General features: G+C 44.8%; 1 protein-coding gene across 1 annotated transcript in view; it reads right to left on the bottom strand.

Annotated features, from left to right (window-relative positions):
- Nucleotides 1-517: 517 nt before the first annotated feature.
- The window catches only part of LOC124234256 (intersectin-1), a 204,100-nt gene continuing 178,766 nt past the window's right edge, over nt 518-25,851 (bottom strand). The window contains exons 31-39 of the mRNA XM_046651506.1: nt 23,186-23,369; nt 21,293-21,391; nt 16,468-16,635; nt 12,529-12,741; nt 11,249-11,370; nt 10,161-10,243; nt 9,512-9,595; nt 8,829-9,002; nt 518-1,801 (exon numbers count right to left, since the gene is read on the bottom strand). Coding sequence (XP_046507462.1) covers nt 1,653-1,801; nt 8,829-9,002; nt 9,512-9,595; nt 10,161-10,243; nt 11,249-11,370; nt 12,529-12,741; nt 16,468-16,635; nt 21,293-21,391; nt 23,186-23,369 — 1,276 coding nt within the window. The 3' untranslated portion in view covers nt 518-1,652. The remainder of the gene's footprint in view (nt 1,802-8,828; nt 9,003-9,511; nt 9,596-10,160; nt 10,244-11,248; nt 11,371-12,528; nt 12,742-16,467; nt 16,636-21,292; nt 21,392-23,185; nt 23,370-25,851) is intronic.

A 25,851-nucleotide genomic window follows, 5' to 3' on the forward strand; every position in this document is an offset into this window, starting at 1 on the left:
AAATAAATAATAAAGTGTTTCTTAAAAGTATGAAATGTAAACTTTGTTGCCCTTTCCAACACACACATTTTAAAAATTGCTTGAACGATGAGAGGGCTCTTATGGGAAATTACGACACTACGCATTCGACTCCCAGCAAAGTGGGGACTCTGCTGCTATGTTGACGCTATCATTTATAGAGCGCTTCTACAACCCTAATTAAAATCTAAGAACCTACAGTCAAAGAGAACACCATCTAACACAGGAAAGCTAGACTCCGGTACCAAGAGAACATGCAAAGAACACTTCGTGACCACAGCAAACTGGGATTAGGAGAACATTAACATGCGAGCAAAATACAACCCACAATTTTCCTTACCAAATCAAGTTATTATCTAGTTAACCAGCCTATCTCCTGGCATTTAAGGGGGAAAAAAATCAAAGAACTCAAACCAAACAGCTTGGCATGTGGTCATACCCTCCTGACTCTGGCAACACACACACGTATTTGCATTACTAAGAGGTTGGTTGTGTGTGGTGGACCATGGACAAGAGCCTTAGGGCTTCCTCCTCAGACTTGTGGGGGTTGCATGCTCCTAGGGTTTTTCCCACACCGCCTAATGGATTTCCTTCACATCTTTCCACCCCACTTCCAGATTGTCACTTTTCCTTTTCACACCATAGGGATGCCTTTTTTGGGAATGTACCAAAAACAGCTGCTGAAATTTCCCGTGACAGTCAGGATCCAGCACATTCAAGTGAGAACAGGCTCAAAGCTTGTCACCAGAAACTACTCTTGTCACGAAACATCACAGGACCTCCAAGTCAAAAGAGAATTTCCTAGCTGGGCTGGCAACCAGGACCCAATGATGTCATAAAGCAGCCTTTCAGGTGACCTGCAGTGACCGAATCCAGCAGAGGATAACTTTGCAGATAACAAGTTTCCTTAACCATCTTCCAAGTACGCTGAAAATGAGAATTCCGTCACCTGATAGTAGCCAGTGATGGTTTTCATTGACATCTATCAATAAAAGAGGACACCGGAATGGCTGCAATGACACACCTGCTGGAATCTTCCATGGACTAACTCTTCGAAGAGCCAGCCCAGTGTCTGGTCAGGAGACCATCTCCCCCAGTGATCAGATCCAGGGCAGCATTTCACATAAGGTCCCTGTGGGGGAATGAGATTCTCAAGCAATGACAGGACCATCATAATTATTTCTAAACACACCAAGGACTAGGCTTCATAGGTCAAGGGGCCCACTTGGGGGCTGGTGGAGGTAAGAAAGATGAGGGTTACATGAGTTCTCCAAAAATACAGACATTGCCTTTATAAATCTATTTTACAATCACTAGACCCACGCCTCAGGCCCAGGGATGGGCCAGACTCCCAACAGAGCCTAGCTGGGGACCATGGGATTTCCAAGACCCTAGAAGCCATGATGAGACCTGCAATGAGGACAAAGGAAAACAGTTTGTTTCATAAAATGGGAAATTGTTTGGGGGGAAGGATTGTCGAGAATTATTCCTAGAAGCTTTGAGGGGCCTGTCTTCACTGTCCAGTTGCCCTGTGGCTGAACACCAAATGGTAGTCTTAGAAAAGCAACACCATTTTCAGACAGCATCTGCTGCCTTGGGCTGGAACTCTGCCACTCATGCCCTGAGCCAGCTCCCTATGGCTCATCAAACAACTGCAGGTCCAAGCGGACCACAATCTCTCCAGTAGGAACTTCGTGCAGCAGGAGGCACTTCGTAACTGGACCCTTGGAACCCTGGTCCTTCTTGATGTCAGCCACTCGGATCTCCGTCCGACCCAAAAAATCTGAAAGGAGAAGAAACAGACACTGCTCAGAGAGAGACTTCCTTCTCTTCAAGGCATGTAGGTGGCACATTGGGAATTCCCCAGTGAATTGTTACACTCTCCCTTCTTCCAAAAGGGAGCTAGGTCAGTTTGCAGGAACCCATGAGCTACAATGACAGACGATAAATTTTAAATGGAGTGAAAAGAAAAGGACACGGTTGTGGGAGGAAGGAGGGTGGACAAAGGAGACTCTAGAAGGAGCTAAAAACAGACCACGACTTTCCCCACACCTGGGGACCTCCAAAGGACTATAAGCAGCCTGGGAGGTGATACAAAACCAGATGTTGTATCAGCCACACAATTTGTAATGTAAGTGAAATGTAAATAAATCATCCAGAAGAGACAACTATTTCTGGGACAAAAATTGGACAGTAATTTCTCCCAGGGGTTGTCACAGGAGCACATTTAGTGATGTCACACCCCTTTCAGAAAAGCGAAGGTGAGTTGAGGCTGGTCCTATAATGCCCCATGTGTGTGCTGGAGAGCAATGTAAAGAGACCTGCTGCAAGGCATATAGTGGTAAAACTGGCAAACATGAATGACAAAGAAAGAATACTAAGGGTAGCAAGGCAGAAGAAAATAATGTACAAAGGAACCCCCATCAGGCTTTCAGCAGATGTCTCTGCAGAAAACTTACAGCCTAGGAAAGAATGGAATGACACATTCACATCTTTGAAAGACAAAAATTTTCAGCCAAGAATACTCTATCCAGCAAAGACATCCTTCAGATATGATGGAGAAATAAAAACTTTCTCAGACAAACAAAAGCTAAGGGAGTTTGTAGCCACACGACACCTCCTACAAGAAATCCTCAAGAAAGCCCTCATACCTGAAAAAAGAAAAAAAGGGAGAAAGGGGTTACAAAGCACAGAGTAAGGAGACAAATAGGTAGACAGAACCAGAATAGGATAGCAAATACTCAAGTATAGCATTAAAGAGAAAGGGAAGGAAAACACAAAAAAACAAAGATAATCTTGTCATTTTAACCACAAGCTCACAACACAAGATGGAATAAGATGTGAGGAAAACACTTAGGAGGGGAAGAGGAAAGGGACTGAATCCGTTTAGACTAAGGAAATAAGAGGCTATGAGAAAATGGACTATGTTATGCACAAGATTCTGAATACAAACCTCATGGTAACCACTAAACAAAAAAGCAGAACAGAGACACAAATAATAAATAAGGAGAAAACAAAGAGACACATCATAAAAAACTACCTAATTCATAGGGTACACCAAAACACATAGGATGAGAAACAAAGGAAATGCAGGAGAACCAGAAAACGAGTGATAAAATGACAGCATTAAGCCCTCATATATCAATAATCACCCTAAACATAAATGGATTGAATTCTCCAATAAAAAGACACAGAGTGGTGAGATGGATTAAAGAACAAGACCCAATAATATGCTGCCTCCAGGAAACACATCTCAGCTCCAATGACAAACACAGGCTCAGAGTGAAGGGATGGAAGATGATACTCCAAGCTAATGGCAAAGAAAAGAAAGTAGATGTTGTAATACTTAAATCAGACAAAGTAGACTTCAAGATAATTCAGGTAAAGCGAGACCAGGAGGGTCAGTATATAATGATCAATGGGACATTCCATCAAGAAGAAATAACATTTATAAATATCTATATACCCAACACAGGAGCACCAAAGTTCATAAAGCAACTATTAACAAATGTAAAGAAGATATTAATAATAACACAATAATAGTAGGGGACCTCAACTCTCCACTCACATCAATGGATAGATCATCCAGGTAAAAAATCAACAAGGAAACATGGGAATTAAATGAAAAGCTAAACCAGTTGGACATAATAGACATATATAGAACACTCCATCCAAAAACAGCAGAATACGTATTCTTCTCAAGTGTGCATGGAACGTTCTCCAGGATGGACCACATGTTGGGAAACAAGGCAAGCCTCAATAAATTTAAGAACATTGAGATAATAACAAGCATCTTTTCCAATCACAATGCTATAAAGTTAGAAATTAATTTCAAGAAAAAAGCTGAGAAAGAGACAAAGATGTGGAGACTAAACAACATACTATTGAACTAGCAATGGGTCACTGAAAAAATTAAAGGAGAAGTCAAAAAATATCTGGAGACAAATGAAAATTATAACATACCATTCCAACTTATATGGGATGCAGCAAAAGCCATATTAAGAGGAAAATTCCTTGCAACACAGGCACGTCTTAACAAACAAGAAAAATCCCAAATAAGCAATCTCAAATTACACCTAACTGAATTAGAAAAAGAAGAACAAACAAAGCCCAAAGTCAGCAGAAGGAGAGAAACAATAAAAATCAGAGCAAAAATTAATGCTATTGAAACCAAAAAGGCACTAGAAAGGATCAATGAAACAAAGAGCTGGTTCTTTGAGAAGATAAATAAAATTGACAAACCCCTAGCCAGGCTTACAAAGAAAAAAAGAGAGGAAGCTCAGATAAAATTAGAAATGAAAGAAGAGAGATAACAATAGACACCACAGAAATACAACAGATTATAAGAGAATACTATGAAAAACTATATGCCAACAAAATGGATAATCTAGAGGAAATGGATAGATTCTTAGACTCTTACAAGCTCCCAAAGCTGAATCAAGAAGAAACGGATAATGTTAATAGACCAATCACAAGGAAAGAGATTGAAACAGTAATCGAAAGCATCCCCAAAAATAAAAGCCCAGGACCAACAGCTTCCCTGGGGAATTCTACCAAACTTTCAGAGAGGATTTAATACTTATCCTTCTCAAGCTATTCCAAAAAATTAGGGAAGATAGAACACTTCCTAACACATTCTATGAGGCCAACATCATTCTGATACCAAAGCCTAACAAGGACAACAGAAAAAAGGAAAACTACAGGCCAATATCACTGATGAATGTAGATGCAAAAATCCTCAACAAAATTTTGGCAACCCAAATTCAGCAATACATCAATCATGATCAAGTGGGATTCATACCAGGGACACAGGGATGGTTCAACATCCGCAAATCAATCAACGTGATACACCACATCAACAAACTGAGGAATAAAAACCACATGATCATCTCAATAGATGCAGAAAAAGCATTTGACAAGATCCAACAACCATTTATGATCAAAACTCTTAACAAAATGGGGATAGAAGGAAATTACCTCAACATAATAAAGGCCGTATATGACAAACCCACAGCCAACATCATAATCAATGGGCAAAAACTAAACGCCATCTCTCTGAGAACAGGAACAAGACAAAGAGGCCCACTCTCACCACTCTTATTCAACATAGTACTGGAGGTTTTGGCCAGAGCAATTAGGCAAAAGGAAGGAATAAAAGGAATCCAAATAGGGAGTGAAGAAGTGAAACTCTCACTGTTTGCAGGTGACATGATCTTATATGTAGAAAACCCTAAAGAATCAATCATAAAACTATTAGAAATAATTAACAACTACAGTAAAGTTGCAGGGTACAAAATCAGCTTAGAAAAATCAGTTGCTTTTCCATACTCTAATAATGAACTTACAGAAAGAGAACTCAAGAATACAATTCCATTTACAATTGCAACTAAAAGAAGAAAGTACATAGGAATAAATTTAACCAAGGAGGTGAAGGACTTATACAATGAAAACTATAAGACATTATTGAAAGAAACTGATAATGACATAAAGAGATAGAAAGAGATTCCATGCACATGGATTGGAAGAATAAACACAGTTAAAATGTGCATACTACCTAAAGCAATCTACAGATTCAATGCAATCCCAATCAGAATCCCAATGACATTCTTCATGGAACTAGAACAAAGAATCCTGAAATTTATATGGGGCAACCAAAGACCCCGAATTGCTAAAGCAATCCTGAGAAAAAAGAACAAAGCTGGTGGCATCACAATCCCTGACTTCAAAATGTATTACAAAGCCATAGTGATCAAAACGGCATGGTACTGGTACAAAAACAGGCACACAGATCAACAAAGCAGAACTGAAAGCCCAGAAATAAAACCGCACGTCTACGGACAGCTAATCTTCGACAAAGGTGCCAAGAACGTACAATAGAGAAAAGATAGGGGCCAGCCCCATGGCTGAGTGGTTAAGTTCACACGCTCCGCCTTGGCAGCCCAGGGCTTTGCCAGTTCAGATCCTGGGTGCAGATACGGCACTGCTCATCAGGCCATGCTGAGGTGGCGTCCCACATGCCACAACTAGAAGGACCCACAACTAAAAATACACAACTATGTACCAGAGGGTTTTGGGGAGAAAAAGGAAAATAAAAATCTTAAAAAAGAAAGAAAGAAAGAAAGAAAAGATAGTCTCTTCAATAAATGGTGTTGGGAAAACTGGACAGACACATGCAAAAGAATGAATGTAGACCATTATCTCATGCCATACACAAAAATAAACTCAAAATGGATCAAAGACTTGAAGATAAGTCCTGAAACCATAAAACTCCTGGAAGATAATATAGGCAATACACCCTTTGACATCGAACTTAAAAGCATCTTTTCGAATACCATGTCTTCTCAGACAAGGGAAACAAAAGAAAAAAACAAGTGAGAGTTCATTAGACTAAAGAGCTTCTGCAAGGCAAAAGAAACTAGGATCAAAACAAAGAAACAACCCACCAATTGGGAGAAAATATTTGCAAATCATATATCTGACAAGGGGTTAATCTCCATAATATATAAGGAACTCACACAACTGAACAATAAAAAAAACAAATACCCTGATCAAAAAATGGGCAGAGGACATGAACAGACATTTTTCCAAAGAAGATATACAGATGGCCAATAAATGCATGAAAAGGTGTTCAACATCACTAATCATCAGAGAAATGCAAATCAAAACTACACTAAGATACCACCTTACACCTGTTAAAATAGCTATAATCACTAACACTAAAAATAACAAATATTGGAGAGGGTGTGGAGAAAAGGGAACCCTCATACACTGCTGGTGGGAATGCAAACTGGTGCAGCCACTATGGAAAACAGTATGGAGATTCCTCAAAAAACTAAAAATAGAACTACCATATGACCCAGGTATCCCACTGCTGGGTATCTACCCAAACAACTTGAAACCAACAATCCAAAGTAACATATGCACCTCTATGTTCATTGCAGCACTATCCACAATAGCCAAGACATGGAAGCAACCCAAGCGCCCATCTACTGATGATTGGATAAAGATACGGTGTATATATATACAATGGAATACTACTCAGCCATAAAAAAGACAAAATCATCCCATTTGCAACAACATGGATGGATCTGGAGGGAATTATGCTAAGCGAAATAAGCCAGACTGAGAAAGACAAACACCACATGATTTCACTCATATGTGGAATATGAACAAACACACGGACAAAGAAAACAGTTCAGTGGTTACCAGGGGAAGAGTGGTGGGGTGGGCACAGGGGGTGAAGGGGAGCACTTACGTGGTGACAGTCAAGAAACAATGGACAACTGAAATCTCACAGTGATGTAAACTATTATGAACTCAATAAAAGGAAAGAAAAGAAGGCACAAAGAAACTCGGATTCTGGCCGAGGTCACACAGTGACCTGGTCCAGGTCCTGGGTTTGGGATCTGAGTTTCTTTCTTACATGGCTCTTTGTACAGCACTGTAGGACTCTCCACCGAGAAAAACTGCTCAAGTGTGTGCCTGAGCCCCAGATTTCATGGAATTTTAAGTTATTACATGGGGGATGATGAGGGATACAAAAGAACTGTTTTCTAGTTTGTTAGTTCTTGTTACCAATGTACTTCACACAACAGATGTATTTCTTACCAGGTTGATTGTAAATAGAATCCTTTTAAACAAAAAAAAAGAAAACAAACCTAGGGGCCAGCCCCGTGGCCGAGTGGTTAAGTTCACGCACTCCGCTTCAGCGGCCCAGGGTTTCGCCGGTTCGGATCCTGGGCGCAGACATGGCGCCACTCAGTAGGTCACGCTGAGGCGGCGTCCTACATGCCACAACTAGAAGGACCCACAACTAAAATGCACAACTATGTACTGGGAGGATTTGGGGAGAAAAATCAGAAAGAAAAAAAAAAAGAAGATTGGCAACAGTTGTTAGCTCAGGTGCCAATCTTTTAAAAAAAAAACAACTAAACTCAAACCTTCACGTATCAGAATAAAAACTGACAGTGAACCACAGGAGTTAAGAGCCCAGATTTGAGAGTCAGACTGTCCTGGCCATGCTGCCATTTAGCCAGCTCCGTGACTGTCTTCGGGCAATGACCAACAGTGGTTAACTCACACGAGATCACCCTATAGAAATACTAACAGAGAAAAGCCACTTGGAGCAACTGAAGCCTTGCACAGATCATGATAGCATTTGACCCTCATTCCTAGCACTTAATCATAGTCCTTCGAATGTAATCAAGTTGAGACTGTAATCTTTAAAACTACTCTCTGACTTTTATTGCGTTGAGGAAGAGAGAGAGAGTTTCCTAGAATCATTGGCCACATCCATTCTTCTCCAGGCTCGAAGCAGAAGCAGAAAGTTGGTTGAACGAATGATGCATCCAATGCAATTCCATCCCTTTCGTTAACCAGAAATGTCACCACAGGGCACCTATTGATTCTGCCACACCCGTTGTGGGCTAACGCTCTTCTTGTTCAACTGGCTCGTTGTATCTGTTATCACCATGGCTTTTGGCCAAGGACTAAAGGATTGGGCTGAGGCTTGGGGCACAGCCTTCTCTGCAGCCACCTGCTTTGGGGAAGCATAAGGACCATGGTTTTTGTCTAGGGCACCTGGACCAGTCTAGACCAAGCACGGTTTGGCCATCTTCTCTGAGATGCCCTGGCATCAGTGAAGGCTTCTTTCTAGGGAAGGCTGAGTCTTGTCTTGCACCAACCTCATCTCTCTGGAGGGAAGCCCAAGGAATTCTGGGCACCAACGTCCCAGGTAGAAAACGTTTACCCGTGAAAGCCATGTGACAGGGAAGGAGGAAGGGTGCCGCAGGAGGCCACTCTGTACTCACCATCCGGCGAGAACTGGTCCCTCTCAAACACCGTGATGCAGAGGACCTCCTGCTCCAGATCTCTGATGAAGAACTGGCAGTTGGAATTCCACTTGGGATTCAGAGTGTCCTGGATCGTCTTGGTGATGTGACACTGGGAGCCCATGGTCACCTCACAGTACGGGTTGCTCTTTCCTAGAGTGAACAGAGCCTGCTTGACTCCTGCCTGGTCGCAGGCTCTTCCAGGCACAGCATGATGGAGTCACAGCCACAGAGGGCAGCATGTCCCCTCTGCACCCTGCATTTTTACCCACCTCCATTGCCACACTTAATATGTGGCATAAAATGGAGAATCCGGCTGAAAACTTCCACAATTTAGCATCATCCTTAAACTAAGAACACATTATTAGATGAATGGGATTCGAAACTAGGCTTCTCCTGTCTCCTGGCTTTATGTAGCCTTAGATTACATGACATCTACCGTGAAATGGCAACCACTCAGATCTCTCTGAAAAGCAAACTGGTGGAAAGGATCAAAATTTTTTTTTTTAATTCTAGGTTTTTAACAAGTGCTAGAAAAACCAATTCTGGAAGGGAAATTTAAGCTTATGGAAACAGCACATTTGATTTAAAGCCGGGTCAGGAGGATGCAGATAAGGCTTCCCCCACTAACACATGCTGCAGGGGGCTTCATGGGGCCTTACCGTGGGACCGACAGGGTTTCAGCTCAATGCCTTCAACCACGTTCACCATCAACCTTCCAATACCCGTTGCCCTTTGGGAACGGACTGTGAGGGTAGGAAAAACACAAAATGCTTCACTAAATTTAACATTTGATGCCTTTCCCATTCCTGTTCGCCTCATGATCCCTTTTATTTACCTGCCCCTGTTCCTCCTCTTTTTTTGGGGGGTGGGGGGGAAGATTAACCCTGAGCTAACATCTGCTGCCAATCCTCCTCTTTTTGCTGAGGAAGACTGGCCCTAAGCTAACATCCATGCCCATCTTCCTCTACTTTATATGTGGGATGCCTACCACAGCATGGCTTGCCAAACAGTGCCAAGTCCCCACCCAGGATCTGAACTGGCAAACCCCAGGCCGCTGAAGCAAAACGTGCACACTTAACCACTGTGCCACTGGGCTGGACCCAGTACCTCCTCTCTTAACGCTTGCTTCCTTTCTCCTGGAATTTGCCCTCCATCCCTCATCCTGCACCCCACTCTCCGTCTTCCCCCATCTCAGGCCTCTCTACCTCCAGGCTTATCTTCCAGCAATAAGGATTCTGGGCCCCACCAAATGGCTTTCCACCCCAGCTTTGCAGGAAATGCGGTCCACACTGCCCAGCAATTCATTACCCAGATATGCCTTCTCCCGCTTCTTTTTCTCAGTCTCTATGTAGAGTTCAGAAGCAGCTTTGATCTTCTGCACCCAGGCCGTCCTTGGAAAGAAAAAGACAGAAAAGTGCCAAATAGAACTCAGGAAAAAGACTTTTGGTCTGTTGGAATTCAGTTTCCAGGACCCTGTCTGCTTTGTTCATTTGACTTTAACAACAAAGGCTCGGAAAGAAAGTCTGGCTTTATGTCATGATGCTCATAATCATTCCTGCTGTTAACAAGAAAGGCATGAGTGACATTTTTATGGATGTACCCAAGACCCGCATTGGTGGAAGAGAAGCTATGATAAATGCTGTCCTGGAGGAGATGTCTGCATGCAACCTCTCTTCCTCCCTTATTAAAAAGCATCACGTAGTTGCCGACCCAATAAGGCCAGAAGCATCCCTCTTACTAACCCATCCAAGGGAAGAGCAAAAACCATTTCCCAGATAAGGAAATGACCAAGCACGCACTGGGGGAACATGTTGGCGTGACGTTTTCTCCTTCATCTTTTGGAGAGCTATATGCGTGACAAGTTTGGCTAATTTTCTTGTTTGGTACAAATGCTCCTTGGAATGTCGTTGGCCGCACGTCAAGTTCACTCTTCATAAAATGATCTATTTCATTTGGCTCCAGGGACGAGTCTTGAAGACACGATTGAAGCAAGATACCCACAGTGCTAGGGTCCAAAATGTCTGTCCAAGTGAGCCCACTGAGGAGGGGGACGGGTGTGGGTGGTCCTTTCATGCCCAAATCACTTTCCTACTGGTTTCTGCCACCCAAGAAACCTTGGGAAACCTGGGGCACTCCATTTATCTCAAAGAATGCTGAAACTTTCTCCCCCAAAAAATTCTCAAGCAAAATTGTTGCAATTCATTTTATTTTGAAAAATTCATGCCGTGTGCCAAACTTTTGCGGGGCTCTAAAAAAAGGTATAAAGATCTCCCCATCAGCCCCTCCAGCCAGCTTATAGCATTGCAAATTGAGAAATGTTGGGACCTGCTGATTCACTAAATGTCCGCCGTGTGTCCTGCACCTGTTGGCACCCGGGTGCCCAGTGCTGGTCTTACCTTTCGTTTATGCTTTCTGCTCGGAGAGTGTAGACTCGGTCAATGTGGGAAATGTGGAAGATGGGCTCATCTCCAGAAGGGTCAGTGGGTAATTTTACTAGAACCTCATTTAGGAAAATAGGCTGAAAAGTAACGCACAGGCATTATCAAACCAGACTGGGTGTCTGTGTGTTCCAGTAAACTGTGAGTATGTGTGTGCTTATGTGCACAGGTTGCAGTAAGCTGAATTGAGTGTGTGTGTATGTGTGCATTTCCAGTAAACTAGACTAAGGAGGTGTGTGTGTGTGTGCATGTGTTCCAGTAAACTAGATTGTGTACATGTGTCTGGGTGTGCATGTGTTCCAGTAAACTAGACTGACGGTGAGGGGGTGTGTGTGTGCATGCTTGTGTTTCAGTGCATGTTTGTGTGTGTTCCAATAACCTATACAGCAATAATGATTTTGTGTTAATATCAACTTTCACATATCGCAAATTATAAATATGGATGACTCCCTCCATTTTGCAGGTATTTTTTAAGTCCTTCAGATTAAGAACTAACCGGCCTGTTTTTCCCATGGCATATCCTAATCAGCAACAGTCTTCATCAACTTTCCCTCCAAGCAGTTCCCTCCAAATATTTTCATACAAAGTCACTAGTGACAATCTACATAACCACATTGTTCTTTTTCCCAAAATAAAGCTAACCATTGCTTCAGAGACAGTTCTCCTCTAAGAACACCCTAACACAGACAAATTTAGAAAAACAATATCCTGTGACACGAAGACACACAAACACAGCCGTGCATGTAGGAGCAGACCAAATAAACAGCTTCGGGAAATTCTCTACATGCTGACTATGTAGATTGGCCTTTGCTGGAAAAGGTGAGGGGCACAGATGTTTGAAACTATCTTGAGAAGTTTGGAGGGGGATCCAGGAAGGTCTGGAAGGCGGGCACTTGAGCCTTAGTTTAGAATTTTCCCACGTGTCCCTCATCTGAGCCCCAGACCGGGAGCCCCAGCAGGGCAGGGCATGCCTTCGTCACATCTGGGGGACCCACAGCAGCCATTTGGCCGCTGATAGATGTCTCATCAATCAAATCGAGCATTATTCCTTTTCTGATACTTCTGGAACTGCAGTGGGACCAGACCATCCTCCACTTCAGTTACCCTAAATCCCGGCTCAGCCCCTTCACCTTCTCCTCTGTGCCACAGCCCAAAACTCTGCTAACACTCTGGCTCCTTTTGGAGAATTTCTCCTCGCCTTAACATCACCCCTGCTCTTGCAATCTAGAATCACTTACTGTTTTGTACATTTTATACTGCAGGTTAGACTTGGGGCTGAAGACCTTGTCGGTGCCAGAGGAGCCCAAGGGCTTGATGATCTGGGTCAGCAGGAGGAAGTCGTTGAAGAGGAAGCCATACAGCTCCTTGTTGCTCTTGGCCTTGTAGAGCTTCCCACTGTGCAGAAACTTGCGTGGCCCCAAGCAGTTGGTCACGGAATTGAACACTAGTTGCTGAGAAAGGAAAACAAGAACCAAAGAAGACACGGTGAAGTGAGGCCAATTTTTGATTTCTGTTTTTCTGCATCTGAAAGCACAGGCTCCATCAGAGTGTGAGGCTGGGCCCCAGCCAACCCGTATCTGAGGCACAAATCAAGGAATGCTTGAAGACTTCAGGCCTTGGCTGAAGCCTTCTGGAGCCAAGAAGTCAGAGTCAGTTAAAGGCGCAGTTCTGGAGATTCCAAGTGTCAAGATGAGTCTTGGTTATGATTCTTAATGCTTTTTCCCTATGGGGTTGCTAGTGTCTTAGAGTGATTGGTGCTCTTCTCCCCTTTATTTATTGGGTAAATTGGGCAGTAGGAAGAAAATATTCCACTCAACTATCTCAATGAGTCTGTGCTGTGTGCAGTGTGGTCCACTGGGGGTGGTGTGAACCAGCTCCAGTGATGGCCTCGCACAGGCTCACCCAGTCCTCTCTGCCTCTGGAAAGCAACAGTGACTCTCTGTGTGCAGTTCCACTGGACAAATGCTACTTTCCAAGGTGCAGCTGGAGGCCAGACCCCCAGCACATGGGTGATTGCAAAGCTCAGTGGTGCTGAGTGACGCTTCAAAGCCAAGCAGCACAGACACTGTTAGTGCAGTAAAATCTCACCCAACTCACTGATCCTGAAAATGTGAAGAGGACAGCTCTCTTCCTGCCACTTCCCAAACCTTGGTGACTGCTCTGAGTGCTGAAATGTGGCTCTACCATCCCCCCTTGGCTCTATCATCTTGTGCTCTATCATCTCCCAGTGGGTTCTATCATCTCATGCTCTATCATCCCCTGGCCTCTATCATCTCACGTGAGCAGATTCTAAAGGGACAGAGGGAGACTGAGGCAGCAGTGATCCTACTACATCCCCCTTTTTTGACAGCGTGGGGAGAGACTGAGGGAGGGGAAGGCCACAGCTGTGCTCAGGCAGGGATATGATCCAGGCAGGCATCGGACACTCAGGGTCCCCACCTGCCCACACTTGAGCCGCAGGGGTATGCGTCATCCAGCAGCCCTCAAGGCAGAGGCTCTCTCCGGAGCTACAAACCCTACAGACCTCCCTTAAGGAGCGTGTTTGTGAAGAGGTGACGGGGTTCACAACACCCCAAGAGATGCTGGTGGCCACCCGTCTCCCTCCAATGTGGGAGAATCAGCAGTGCTTCTGAGATTGGAACCTCTGGGCATCAGGGAAGAGTGGGCACTCCACTCTGCTCTTGAGTGCAAGGAGCGAGGAAGGCCTCTAACCTCCCACCAAGCCTCTGAGGGAGTCCAAAAGACAGAAGGTGATGCACCAGCAGGAGCCTTCAAAGGATATTCTTCACCCCTTTGCACTCTGAACAGGAGCCTGGAGATCAGTCAAGCTCTTTTGCTCGCCAAGAGAGGGCTCAAGACACTTGGTGACAATGAATCCAAAGAAAGCAACTTGGATGACATAAAGGTGATGTGGTTTATTCATAGTCGAAGGTTAAGGCCTCCAACTGACCAGGCTAACACTGAATTTATATGAACTGGGAACAGTCTTTACACTTCTCTATCTTACATGTGACAAGAATGCCACAGAGAGCATTTATCTCGAACTTAATCACTGGTGTGTGTCCAGATCTGGGCCAGAAACAGAAACCAACGTGCCCCCTTTCCATGACTGTGAAGACCGTACAGACAAAATGAAAGCTGGTATACAACAGCAAGGAAAGACCCATCAATAAAGGACACGGTCTATTTCAAAGAGAGTATATAAGCGACAAAAAGCACAGGATGAGAGTTTATTTTATTCTTAATGTTTTAGGATGAAGAGCCAGGCCTCACTGAGTCTGCCAGCAGCCGCGAGACTCAGGGAAGGGCCCCTTCCACAGTGCGTGTTGCGACCTCAGCACGTCTGCCTGGCAGATTCAGGAGCTGTGTGGGTTCATCATCTTCAGGGTCAAGCTAATGCTCCTCTGAATGATACAGGCCTTCCCCGCCCTGGCTTCTACCTGCCTTAAATCTTTATCGCCTATTGCCCTATACCCCTCACCGTTGCCCTGCTCAGGCTGTGCCCTCCGCCGAAAAGCTCTCCCCTTGGATTCTTTCTTGGAGAGAGATCTTCATCCTTCAACACCCAGCCAAGTGTCACCTTCTCCAACACTTCCCTGAATCCCTCCACGACCATTCCTTCCCTCCCATCGCATGTTCCCACAGCACTTGGCAGCTGGTTCCTCCTCATCGCTCCTCACATTTTGTTATGAATTTTGGTTTAACCTCTCCACCTCATCCAGGACCGTAGGCTCCTTGAGAGGAGGAGGAGGGGGGTCACATCATCTTGATTTTCATGTGCTCACTGTTTAGTACTAAGCACTGGCACGTGGGCAGGTCCTCGATAAATGTTTATTGAATGAACAAGTGAGTGAATGAATGAATGAGTGAATAAGCCAACCAACCAATGAATGCCCTTGGGTTGCATATCAACTCAGAATTCTGGCGGGGACTTCCTCAGGGGGCGACTGCCTTTGGATCTTGTAAGAAGGGAGAAGCCACAGGAAAAGTGGATGAGGGAGACGCATTCTGCCTGGGCGTTTTGGTAAACCCTAGTGGATGGTGTGTTTGTGTGTGTGTGTGTGTGTGTACGTGTGTGCACAGAGGGAAAGAGCGAGAGAGAGAAAACAGGCAGGAAGACTGAATGAGACGAAAGGAAAGATAAGCGACAAGAAGAGAATGGTGGACTAGAGATCTGACTCATCCAATGAAAATTTTAAAAGCTGAGTAAAATATAAAAATGTACTTTTAAAATGCAAGCAAGGTAGTAAAAATAAAAACAAAGGGAAAAAATTTGCATAGGCCAAAAAACAGAATGAAAATGTGAACCCCAGGAGATAAACAACCCCAAAACTGGCTTTAGCCCTAAGAGTCTCTCTTGAATCTGGTGACCTTGAACTTCCATTTTAATGGCTATCTGGGATGCAGGAGACAAGAGATGCGTCCAAGGCCTACATGAAGTGAAGGATCTAAAAGGAGATTAAAAAAGCTGGACCCCAGAGGGAGAATGACAAGTAAACTCAAGCACAGAAGGGAGGAGAAAGGAAACTTGCTTGTTTTCAGTCTTGGTGTAAGTGGAGGGGAAAAAAATGCCCCTAAGAATTTGTAACCACAAATCAGCTCTCAAACAGGTTCACAATCATAATTCACACAACTAGTGTGACCCCAAAACCCCCCCAAATTTAATTTAGGGTGAACCTGGTAGCAATCCTTCCAGGAGGAATGGAACTTCAGACCTCAAAGATCCCACAGATAAAGTTTCAAGGAACATTGAGCTCACAGTCAAAAACCACAATACGTGCAGTGAAACAGGCATGTGTGGGGAGAGCTGGCAGAGGCAACAGACAAAAGAGTGGCATCCGTAACTTCAGAAACTGAAATTATCAGATTTGAAATATACAGGAATGTGTTTAAAATGTGTTAGGAAACAAATGAGAAGCACGGTCCTTGGTGCCAGGAGCCACACACAAGAAAGAAGCCCAGATTTGACGACATACATAGAACTGCTGGAGCTGGAAAGAAAAATTGAAATAAAAAACTCCGTGGATGGATTCAATAGCAGATTAGAAGCTGCTGAAGAGAGAATTAGCGCGCGGTGGGCTGGAGAGGGACACACTTCATGATCTTTCTCATCCTCCTTGAAGCTGGCTGCCGAGGCTCAGCAGGGGGAGGCGCGGGTCCCTCCCCGGGGCAGCTACCTCAGACAGGCCTTCACACTGCACGTGGGCTTGGATCCACTCCAGCCGGTCGGAGTTCTCCTTCTCCCGCACTCCTTCGTTCACCTGGGAACACAGCTCTTCCGCCTTCTCCAGGGCATGCTTCAGGTGGCTGTGGTCAGGGTGGTTTTCAGGAGTGTTTTCCAGGATCTGCAGAGAAGAACAGAAGACAACAACCTTAGGCAGTGCAGGTGGGCCCGGGGTTCACTGTCCTGGAGGGCCAGGCTCAGCGGAGGTAGGGCACAGCACAGACATTTCCTGAACCGTGCCCACACAAGCAACTGCAGCTCCGAGCACCCACTGCAACAATGACATGGAGCGTGACAGCCACCCCTTGTTGGCAGGGTCCCCTTGGGGAGCAGAGGATGCCACATTATTTTCACTTGGGGTATGAGGAGGGCAGCGGCTGCAGCGAGGACAATAAGGCACCCCATGTGGATTTCTCCCTAAAGAATGGCTCTCTCCTGGGTCTGTGCACTGCTGCAGGTGTCTGTGCACCTTTGGAACTGCATGCAAACAGGTGAATCTGAGCAAATGTGTGTTTTTCTAGGTAGAGCATTCCAAGCCAGCGGTTAGAGCACCAGTTCTGGAGCAAGACCTCCTGGGTTAAAAATCCCTGCTCTGCCATTGATCAGCCATGATAGTGGCTGTCACATATATATTCTGAGCCTCACTTTCCTCGTATGAAAAATGGAGCTTCTGATAGCACCTCCTTAGAGGTTGTTTGGAGGACTCAATGACTTGATACAATGAAGCAGTTTGCAAAGTATCTCTCCCTTAGCAGGTGCTCAATAAATGATAGCAATTACCATCAGATTCTCAAAGGACCTTGAGGGCACTGAAAGCAGACCTTATGAAGAAAGACCCTAAGAACAAAGGAAGGCCCTAAGCCCCTTTTGGAATGTGCCAGAAGCATGTTGAGGGTGTACCTGCCCAGGCCTTGTCCACATACAAACAACTCAAATGAGCCTTACCCTGAATAAATATCTCATTTCAAAGGTATACTTTGGTTTAAAGTCCTAGGTAGGCACCCAAATTGAGAAAAACACACATTCTGCTTCCTTTGTGCCTGTCAATCATCTCCAAGTAACAACCCCAACCTCTGGACCAATCCTGGATGTACTTTTAAATTCCTTTGAAAAATCCTGATGCCTCAACCCCAACCATATCAGAACCCCTGGGGGTGGGACTCAAGCATAGGAATTTTCTAGAGCTCTCCAGGGGATTCCAACATGCAGCCAAGTCTGAGGACCACGCCTCCAGACTGAAAGCCTACACAGCTGAATTGTGTGAACTCATTGGTTTGGTTTGGTTTCAAAATAAAAACAGGTTTGTTGACTTGTCTAATTGTAAAAGTAATGTTGTTCAATGTAAAAAATCTAGAAAACTCTGAAAGTTATAAAGAACGTAAAAATCACCCATAATCTCCCCATCTGGAGATCATTTCTGAATACATATTTGTTAATCTACTCTGCCTAGATAAGTATATACATAATACACATCCATATACATCTAGATACATAGATATATATATATATGCATAATTTTTAAAAATAGAAATTGGATCATGTTACCACCCTACCCTGTCCCACATTGTACTCTGCTTTTCTCCCCACTTCATAGCAGTTACGGCATATCCTGTGATGTCCATTTCATATGGATCTATGCTATCATTTTTAAGGATCCTATGATATGTCATTGTAAGGATGAACTGCTTTGCTCTTAAACAGTTTCCTTTCCATAAAACTTCAGGTTGTTTCCAATTTTTCAATATTTGTCTTATTATTGCTTTAGAATAAATTCCTGGTGGCCAGCCCAGTGGTGTAGTGGTTAAGTTCGGAGTGTTCCACTTTGGCAGCCCAGGTTCGGGGGTTCAGATCCTGTGTGTGGATCTACACCACTCATTAGCCATGCTGTGGTGGTGCCCCACATATAAAGTGGAGAAAGATTGGCACAGATGTTAGCTCAGGGCTAATCTTCCTCAGCAAAAAAAAAAAAAAAAAAAAAAGAATAAAAGAATAAATTCTAGAGGTGGAAGTGCTGAGCCAAAGGGAAGTTTGATCTATACACTGCCTTCCAAAAAGCTGAACCAGTTTATCTTCCACTGGCATCCTCGCCAACACTGGGGACCTACAATCTTTTTAATATATGCCTATCTGGCAAGCCAAAATCAAGATATTTTCCTGTTTTGTTATGCATTTCTTTTATTACCAGTGAATTTAAACTTTTTGTACATTTAGTATGTAAGTGTACTAAATGATAAAACTAATATTTATATACTGCTTAGTATGAACCAAACACTTCACATACATTAACTCAGTTAATTTTCACAACACTATTCGGTAAAGTACTATTAGTGTTCTTATTGTACAGATAAGGAAACTGAGGCCCAGAGAGGTTAAGCAACTTGCCCAAGGGGACACAGCAGTGGTACCAAGATTCAAACCCAGGCAGCCTGGCTCCTGACTATGTGCTCTTTACTGCTACTCTACACTCCTCTCAGAAATGTCTAGTTACATATTTTACCTATTTTTCTATTAAGATATTTCTTTTTTTTAGTTGTAAGAATGCTTTAGATAAATAGATAGAGAGATAGATAGAGATATCCATGTATATTTCAGTGCCTAAGTATCTAGTCAAAAATATGGTTACCCAGTTTATATCTGTCACGTCTTTCAATGTTGTTCATTACATTTTGTTACATAGAAATTTTTTTTTTTTTTTTTTAAAGATTTTATTTTTTCCTTTTTCTCCCCAAAGCCCCCCGGTACATAGTTGTATATTCTTCGTTGTGGGTCCTTCTAGTTGTGGCATATGGGACGCTGCCTCAGCGTGGTTTGATGAGCAGTGCCATGTCCGCGCCCAGGATATGAACCAACGAAACACTGGGCCGCCTGCAGCGGAGCGCGCGAACTTAACCACTCGGCCACGGGGCCAGCCCCTGTTACATAGAAATTTTTAAGAAAAATGTACAAATAATATATTGACACATTCTTGATATGCAAGATTCAAATAATGCAGAAGTATATAGAGCAAGTGTGAAAATTCCCTTCACTGTCCCACCCCAGGGGTAACCATGCCAACAGACCAGAGGGCATCCTTCAGTTCTCCTTAGATCCTCTACACAGAGTTCTCCCTCTGTTGTCTAAAATGGACCACACTGTAGGATTGCTCATGAAGCATTTTTTGTTTTTTTTCTAACTCCTAGCATTTTCTGGCTGTCTTTCCATGCTAATACATAGAAGTCTCTGTCTATCTTTTAAAATATTTTCATAGTACAGACCTACCACAATTTCTTTAACTACTCTCCTTAATGAACACCTAAGTTGTTCCCAGAATAAAGGATTTCTTTTTAAGTTGCTACAACTCTAAATCCTTTCAGGCCCTGTCTTTGGTATCATGCTAAGAATTTCTCCACCTCAGTATTATAAAAAAAAATTTAGTCTTAGTACTTTTATGGTTTTCCATGTGTATTTTATAACTGGCCACACTTCAAAACTCTCTTCTTAGAGTGGCTAGTTTTCAGCTCATTCTCTTGGGTTCTCTAATGGGCAGCAATCGTGTTTCTGCAAATAATGATAATTAGTTTTTTTCTTTTTATTATTTATGCTTCTCAGTTCTTTTCTTGTTTTTCCCCCCATTGGCTAGATCTAGAACTTCTATTTTAAAAGTTTGTTTCTAACTTTAATTTGCAATTAAATATTGGGGGAAGCACAGAAAAGTGCTGAGCTAGTTAAATAGTAACCATCGAGTTGGAAGAGAGGAAACAGCAGGTTGAAAGCTTATTTCAAAACTAATTCTTTCACCCAGCCAGGGTGGCCACAGTGCATTCTGTGGGGTCAAGCTGGGGTTGAACTTAGGACGTGGCTTACATGAGAGAGAGATGTGTTACTTATAGGGGGATTGAGCAAATAAGTAACCTTACTGAGGATAATGAGAGCCAAGTTTCTCACGGAGAAGGGAGATACAAACATAGAAAGAGGGAAGGCTAGAATAAATTCTATGGTATTAGATTAGAAAAGGGGGTATCCGTGTGAACTCATGGATTTTAATGTACATTATAATATACAGTAGACGGATTGCTCTGGAAATAAATATATGTATGTACACTTGTGTATACATAAATATGTGTGTATAAATATACATACATAAATTTCCCAACTGTGCCACTGAGAGACCCAAAAGGGCATAACACCCCAGTAGCAATGAGCACACCAGTGCCCAGATCTGGGTTTCTAAATTCACCATTAAATGGAACCAGCTCTAAAACCTCTCTCGGGAAGCTATCCTCCCTCTGGTTACATAGTCACAGGCGCAGAGGATGTCTACATCTGTCCACTCATTTTACAGCTGGGGTCACTGAAACCTTAATTTTTCTCTTGTCTTTTGGCGTTGGCTTTCTTGAAGTCACAGGAGAACAACAGCCGTTTAATATCAACAAAGAGTGTCTCACAATGGCCTTCTGAAGGTGGGTGCTGGGAATTCTATTTCTCTCTCTCTTCCTTGTTTGGAAAATCAAGGTATAGAGGCATTCTGCCTCTCTTAGGAAAAGAATCAAGATCTGAGCTCTCATTTTCCAACTCATAAGGTCACACCACTGAAGGACGTATATTATTAGCTCTTTTCACGGTATACAGCTTTTCTTTCTGAGTTACCAAGCACATGCCTCCAACATCCTGTTTTCTCAACAACGTGATTTCTCACAACAGATACCAGGTGTGTTGGCGGGGGAACTTGCCCGGGACCCTGGAGCCCAGAAATGCCGAGAAAGCATTCCTCTGCTTGAAAAGGCAAGACAAGTACTTACATTTTTAATGATCAGTGGGTATCTTGTTACCCGTTGCATGGGCTTCAGTATAAAGCTAGACAGTGGCATCCCTTTACAGCGAGGGTCCATTGCCAATCTCTGAAATAAGAGATTTTTTTAAAGGTACTTAAGAAATCTGCAAAATCCAGTCAGTGACATCAACGCTGTTGTTAATTTAGGACTCTCCACCCATCATATCGTCTCGTTTATCTGGATCACAGCTGAGGAGCCTGGAGTTGGAAGGGCCTGACTAGTCACCCCTGGTGTGGGACGGGTCACTTCCCAGATGGAGAGCAGGCGACACGCAGGTGTGACTCAGCCACCAGGGTTAAGCCCTGCTCTTCAGATCCCGCAGACTCTCCATGGGACCCATGTCTCCTTGCTTACGGAGATGCGATTCCAGCTTTACAGGGAATATTTCTTCCGGATATCTGCCAAAACTGTATAACATTCCCAGGAACAAGGATGATCACAAGACTAGAGGGTCAGAATAAAGATCCCCCGGAAGTCCCAGGGATGCTGGAAGGGCTGAATCTCATTGTTTCGGCTGGAGCCTGCAGATGCCATGGGAGCCCCAGGCAGGGAAGGTCCGTGGAGCTGACGCAGGAGGGGTCAGCACTCCAACCTCAGGGCCTGGGGATCACATCCAGCCTGGGCTCCCTGCCTCTTGCTTCCCACCACTTTTGTCAGCTCAACTGGAGGACAGAGTCCTTCCTCCCCTGAAAGGTGATCCCGTCCACAGGCCACAGGGCTTATACGGAGACGGCCCTCAAAGGCTCTGGTCATGGCTAATGCCTTAGAAATGGGCAGCTGCCACAACCTGGGCCCCAAGCAGCAGGACTGCCGGCCCCGGAACCTGCTCCAGCCATGGACATCGTTAATCCAGGAACACTTCGCCCACCCTCGGCCTACTTCTTAGCACCGTTTCTCCCCTTAGAAGGAAGTTAGGATGCCCCATTCATTGGCAGGCAAATCAAAGCATTTCGTGTTGAGAAGAACCAGGAGGAAAAAGAAAGATCAGGCACAAGTGATGCTCTGGCCAAAAGAGACCCTGCTTTCACCTCACAATGACGATTCCACAAACACGACAATGGAGCAGGAGGGCACGGCCTGCCCCCCAAATGCATGAGGCACAAAGGTAAGCCTGTCGTTATTATTACTATTATTTTGCTGTCTATTCATTGAAATGTAGCTGTTTAGCGGAAGTTATTTTATTCTCTTCCTATCTTTTTCCTCTGGGAGAGGTGGGGGCTGATGGTGTAGGGTGGCATGGCCAGCAGGGACCCCACCTGGTCAAGGTCATGGCCCAGGTCAGCAGGCCCAGGGCCTGGGGCCTCCCACAGCATGGGGCCCACTTCCCCAAATGTCCCCTGCTGGACACACGGCTCTCCAGACCCTTGTTACCCCCTGAAGCAGAGATCCTGGCATCCCACATTGACTCCTATGGGCGGCCTAGAGCTTGAGGCAATGGGGAAAGGAACAAAGGGTCCTTCAGGAATCCTGGCCATTCCCTCTGCAGGGGAAGGGCAGACACCAGCAAAGATCTGAGGGTGCTCGGATTAAACAGGATAGGAAACCTGAGACCCGCCAGCCCTCCTGGGCTTAACAAATAAGATGGAAAATTTAAACCTGTATTCAAATAACACCGGTAACACCTGGACAACAGATCAAAGCTTCCAGTCCAGGCTGGCCCCTCCTCTCCAAGGCCATCTCTTTGATCATGGCCACACCTGTCAGCTAGTGCCAGCTCCCCATGGTCCAGCCAAGCCCTCAGTCCCTGCTGGCCTGTAGCAGAAATATGCTTGCAGACTTTCGAATTAGCCCCTAGCACACCCAGCTGCCCAAAGATGGCCCCTCGGGGGACAGGGTCTCGGCTCAGCCTGGGCTCCTTACTTTGACAAACTCCTTGAAGTCCGGGGCCTCGTCCGTCTTCTGCTGGATCAGGGCCGCCCCGTTGAGCTGGCAGCTGCAGAAGCGGATGTAAGGCTGCATGTGCGGCAGCTGGGCCGTCAGGATGTCACCGATCATCTTCACGGGCATCTTCTCCCCAGACATTTTCTTGCGAACTCTCAGTGCTCTGCACAGAAACACGAGAGGTGAGCTCCCGCCCTCACACTCTCTGACACGGCACACTTCTAGGCGGTACAGAAACAGAATGTGTGTGAGGGGCACAAACCCAAGGGCCACTAAAGGATCTATTTGAGAGACAAGGAACAGAAAAAGAAACACGTCTAATTCTACAGAGAGGTGTGACCAGAGCATTTTTTTTTGGCATAATGGCTGTTTGCTGGCTCTTAAGAATAAAAACTTAAAAAAAAAAGTCTTTGCCGAACAAATCAGCCTAAAAAACAATTTTTTCTTAGGGAGAAATATGCAATCGTTTCTTTAATAACTCAGACTGGATCCCCGTGTTGATGTCTCACTTTGTGGATTATGTGTGGTGAAGGCCCCGGGCTGGTACAGCCTCCACGCTGACCCTGTTTCTGGGGCGGATGCCACCCAAGGGAAGCTGCTTTTGCCAGTGAACATGGAGGCCCGTTTTCAGACTAAACGGAACATGATTAAGGTGTAAATCAACTGCCATAGAAAAATAATCCCATTACGTTCACCAAGGCCAGGTGTCAAGGCCGTTCACTGCTTCACTGCTGTGGCTAATTTGAAGGTGTCTGGCTTAAGAGGGGTTCTGAGGAAAGAAGCCTATTAATACGACGATGGGCCAAGGGACCCAAACAGTTTACACCCTGGAAGCCGAGACGGGACTGGAGCAACTGGGAGCTATTTGTTCCGGGGTCCAGCCACGTCTGAGTGTTCAGGGGCAAGATAACCAAGACTGTACGTCCCACCCTTCCAGCTCTAACATGCGAACTCTTAACTCTGGTATCTAGAAGGTGCATGACACTGAGCTTCTACATGGCAAGGATAGCGATGTACTGTGAGGGCAGGACCACAGTATATGAGGCCATGAGTGTGTTCTGTCTAGTGACCACAGATGGATGGATGGATGGACGGACGGATGGATGGACGGATGGATGGAACAGAATGGTGTGATATACGATTTTAACATAAGGGTGGGAGGATGTCACTGTGAATGCCTTTGGCTCTCTTCATGGTCACGGGTAGGGCTGTATTATTCCAAGAAGGCTCTGCAATCTTAGTATTGGGCTTTAAAAACTTCAGATCACTTTATTTTATTTCTCCTACATTTTTGGATAAAGAAAAAACATCCTTGTATTGGGCAAGCAAGCCAAGGAGAGAAACTTTAGATAGAGTAAGTTATGTGGTCTGAACAATTAGCCACTCAACCTCAAGCAGATGCCCTGGTGGATGGAGATGCGCATCAGCACTGGCTGCCTGGGGTGTGAGGAGTGGCAGCTTGGTACCCTCAGGATGGCCCAATGGCCACTCGCCATTTTGTGGGTTGGTGTGGAATATCTCCCAAAGTGTAGAAATTTACTCAAGGGTGACGTCACCACCAATTTTGGGGAATGAGAGCCCTCGATAACCATGTTGCAAACCTGCTATGGATGGAAACAGGAAGAAATTGCATCATTCCATCATTTTCCTACAAGGAGCAAAACAATCGCTCTGCAAGGGAATAAAAGTACTTTTATCATCGCCCTCCTCTTTTTTTTAAATGATGGGGAGACAAGAAAAAGGGAAAAGAAGAAAGATCATAAGCAGATCGTCATTGTCTTGAGGAAGTTAGACCAGTTCCTGGGTTCGGGGGGCCACATTGAGACTCAAGCTGTCCATCCAGGAGGCAGCCTGAAAATCAGGCCCTAAGAGGGGTCAAGCACCTATTAGGTTCAGTTGTGGGCCTCCTTCTGGGAAGTTCTGCTGCACAGGCAAGACCTAAGAGGACCCGGCTTGAATGGATTTCAACAGGGGGTGTCACCAGGCTCAGGGGTCACAGGACTCGGCTGCTGCAGCCACAGCCCGGTCCTTTGGTGAGCTGATTTGTAATCTCATAAAAAGTTTTACAGATTCTAGGCTTGAACTGCGAGGGTATTCAATCAGCTAAGGAACATTTCAAAGAGCGCGCGAATGTTTGCTGAACAAATAGATGTTCCCAACCTCTGAAGGCTGCAGACCGAGCGGACGGTCAAATGAACTGGCGCTTATTAACACGTCCTATGCACCCAACACTTTTTTTTTTTACGTTTATTACTTATTATCTTCTAATTGTGGAAACTGAGGCACACAGAAATTGAGTGACTTGACCAAAGTCACAGGCCCCATAGGTGATAGAGATAGCCCTTGAACCCGGGTGGTCTGACTCTGGAGCCTGCAGTTTGTAAGCACCGTGCGTGGGACAGCAGTCTCAAAGCCCCGGACCCACCTCCACACCCGGAGCTGCTCTCGGCTCCTGCTCCCTCCTTCCTCCCGAAGCAGCCCTGCCATCTCGCCCAAACCTCTCTGTCTGATTCCCGATTCCCGCTGTCCTGTTTCCAGGGCCCCTCTGCACTTCTCTGCTGCTGTCCTTCTCTTCATTTCTTCCATGCTCTCTTTTTCCCTCTCTTTCTCCCTACTCCCAGCCCAAAGCTCCATTTTTCCTTCTT

This window comes from Equus quagga, unplaced genomic scaffold, assembly GCF_021613505.1.
Source record: "Equus quagga isolate Etosha38 unplaced genomic scaffold, UCLA_HA_Equagga_1.0 73442_RagTag, whole genome shotgun sequence".
Taxonomy (NCBI): domain Eukaryota; kingdom Metazoa; phylum Chordata; class Mammalia; order Perissodactyla; family Equidae; genus Equus; species Equus quagga.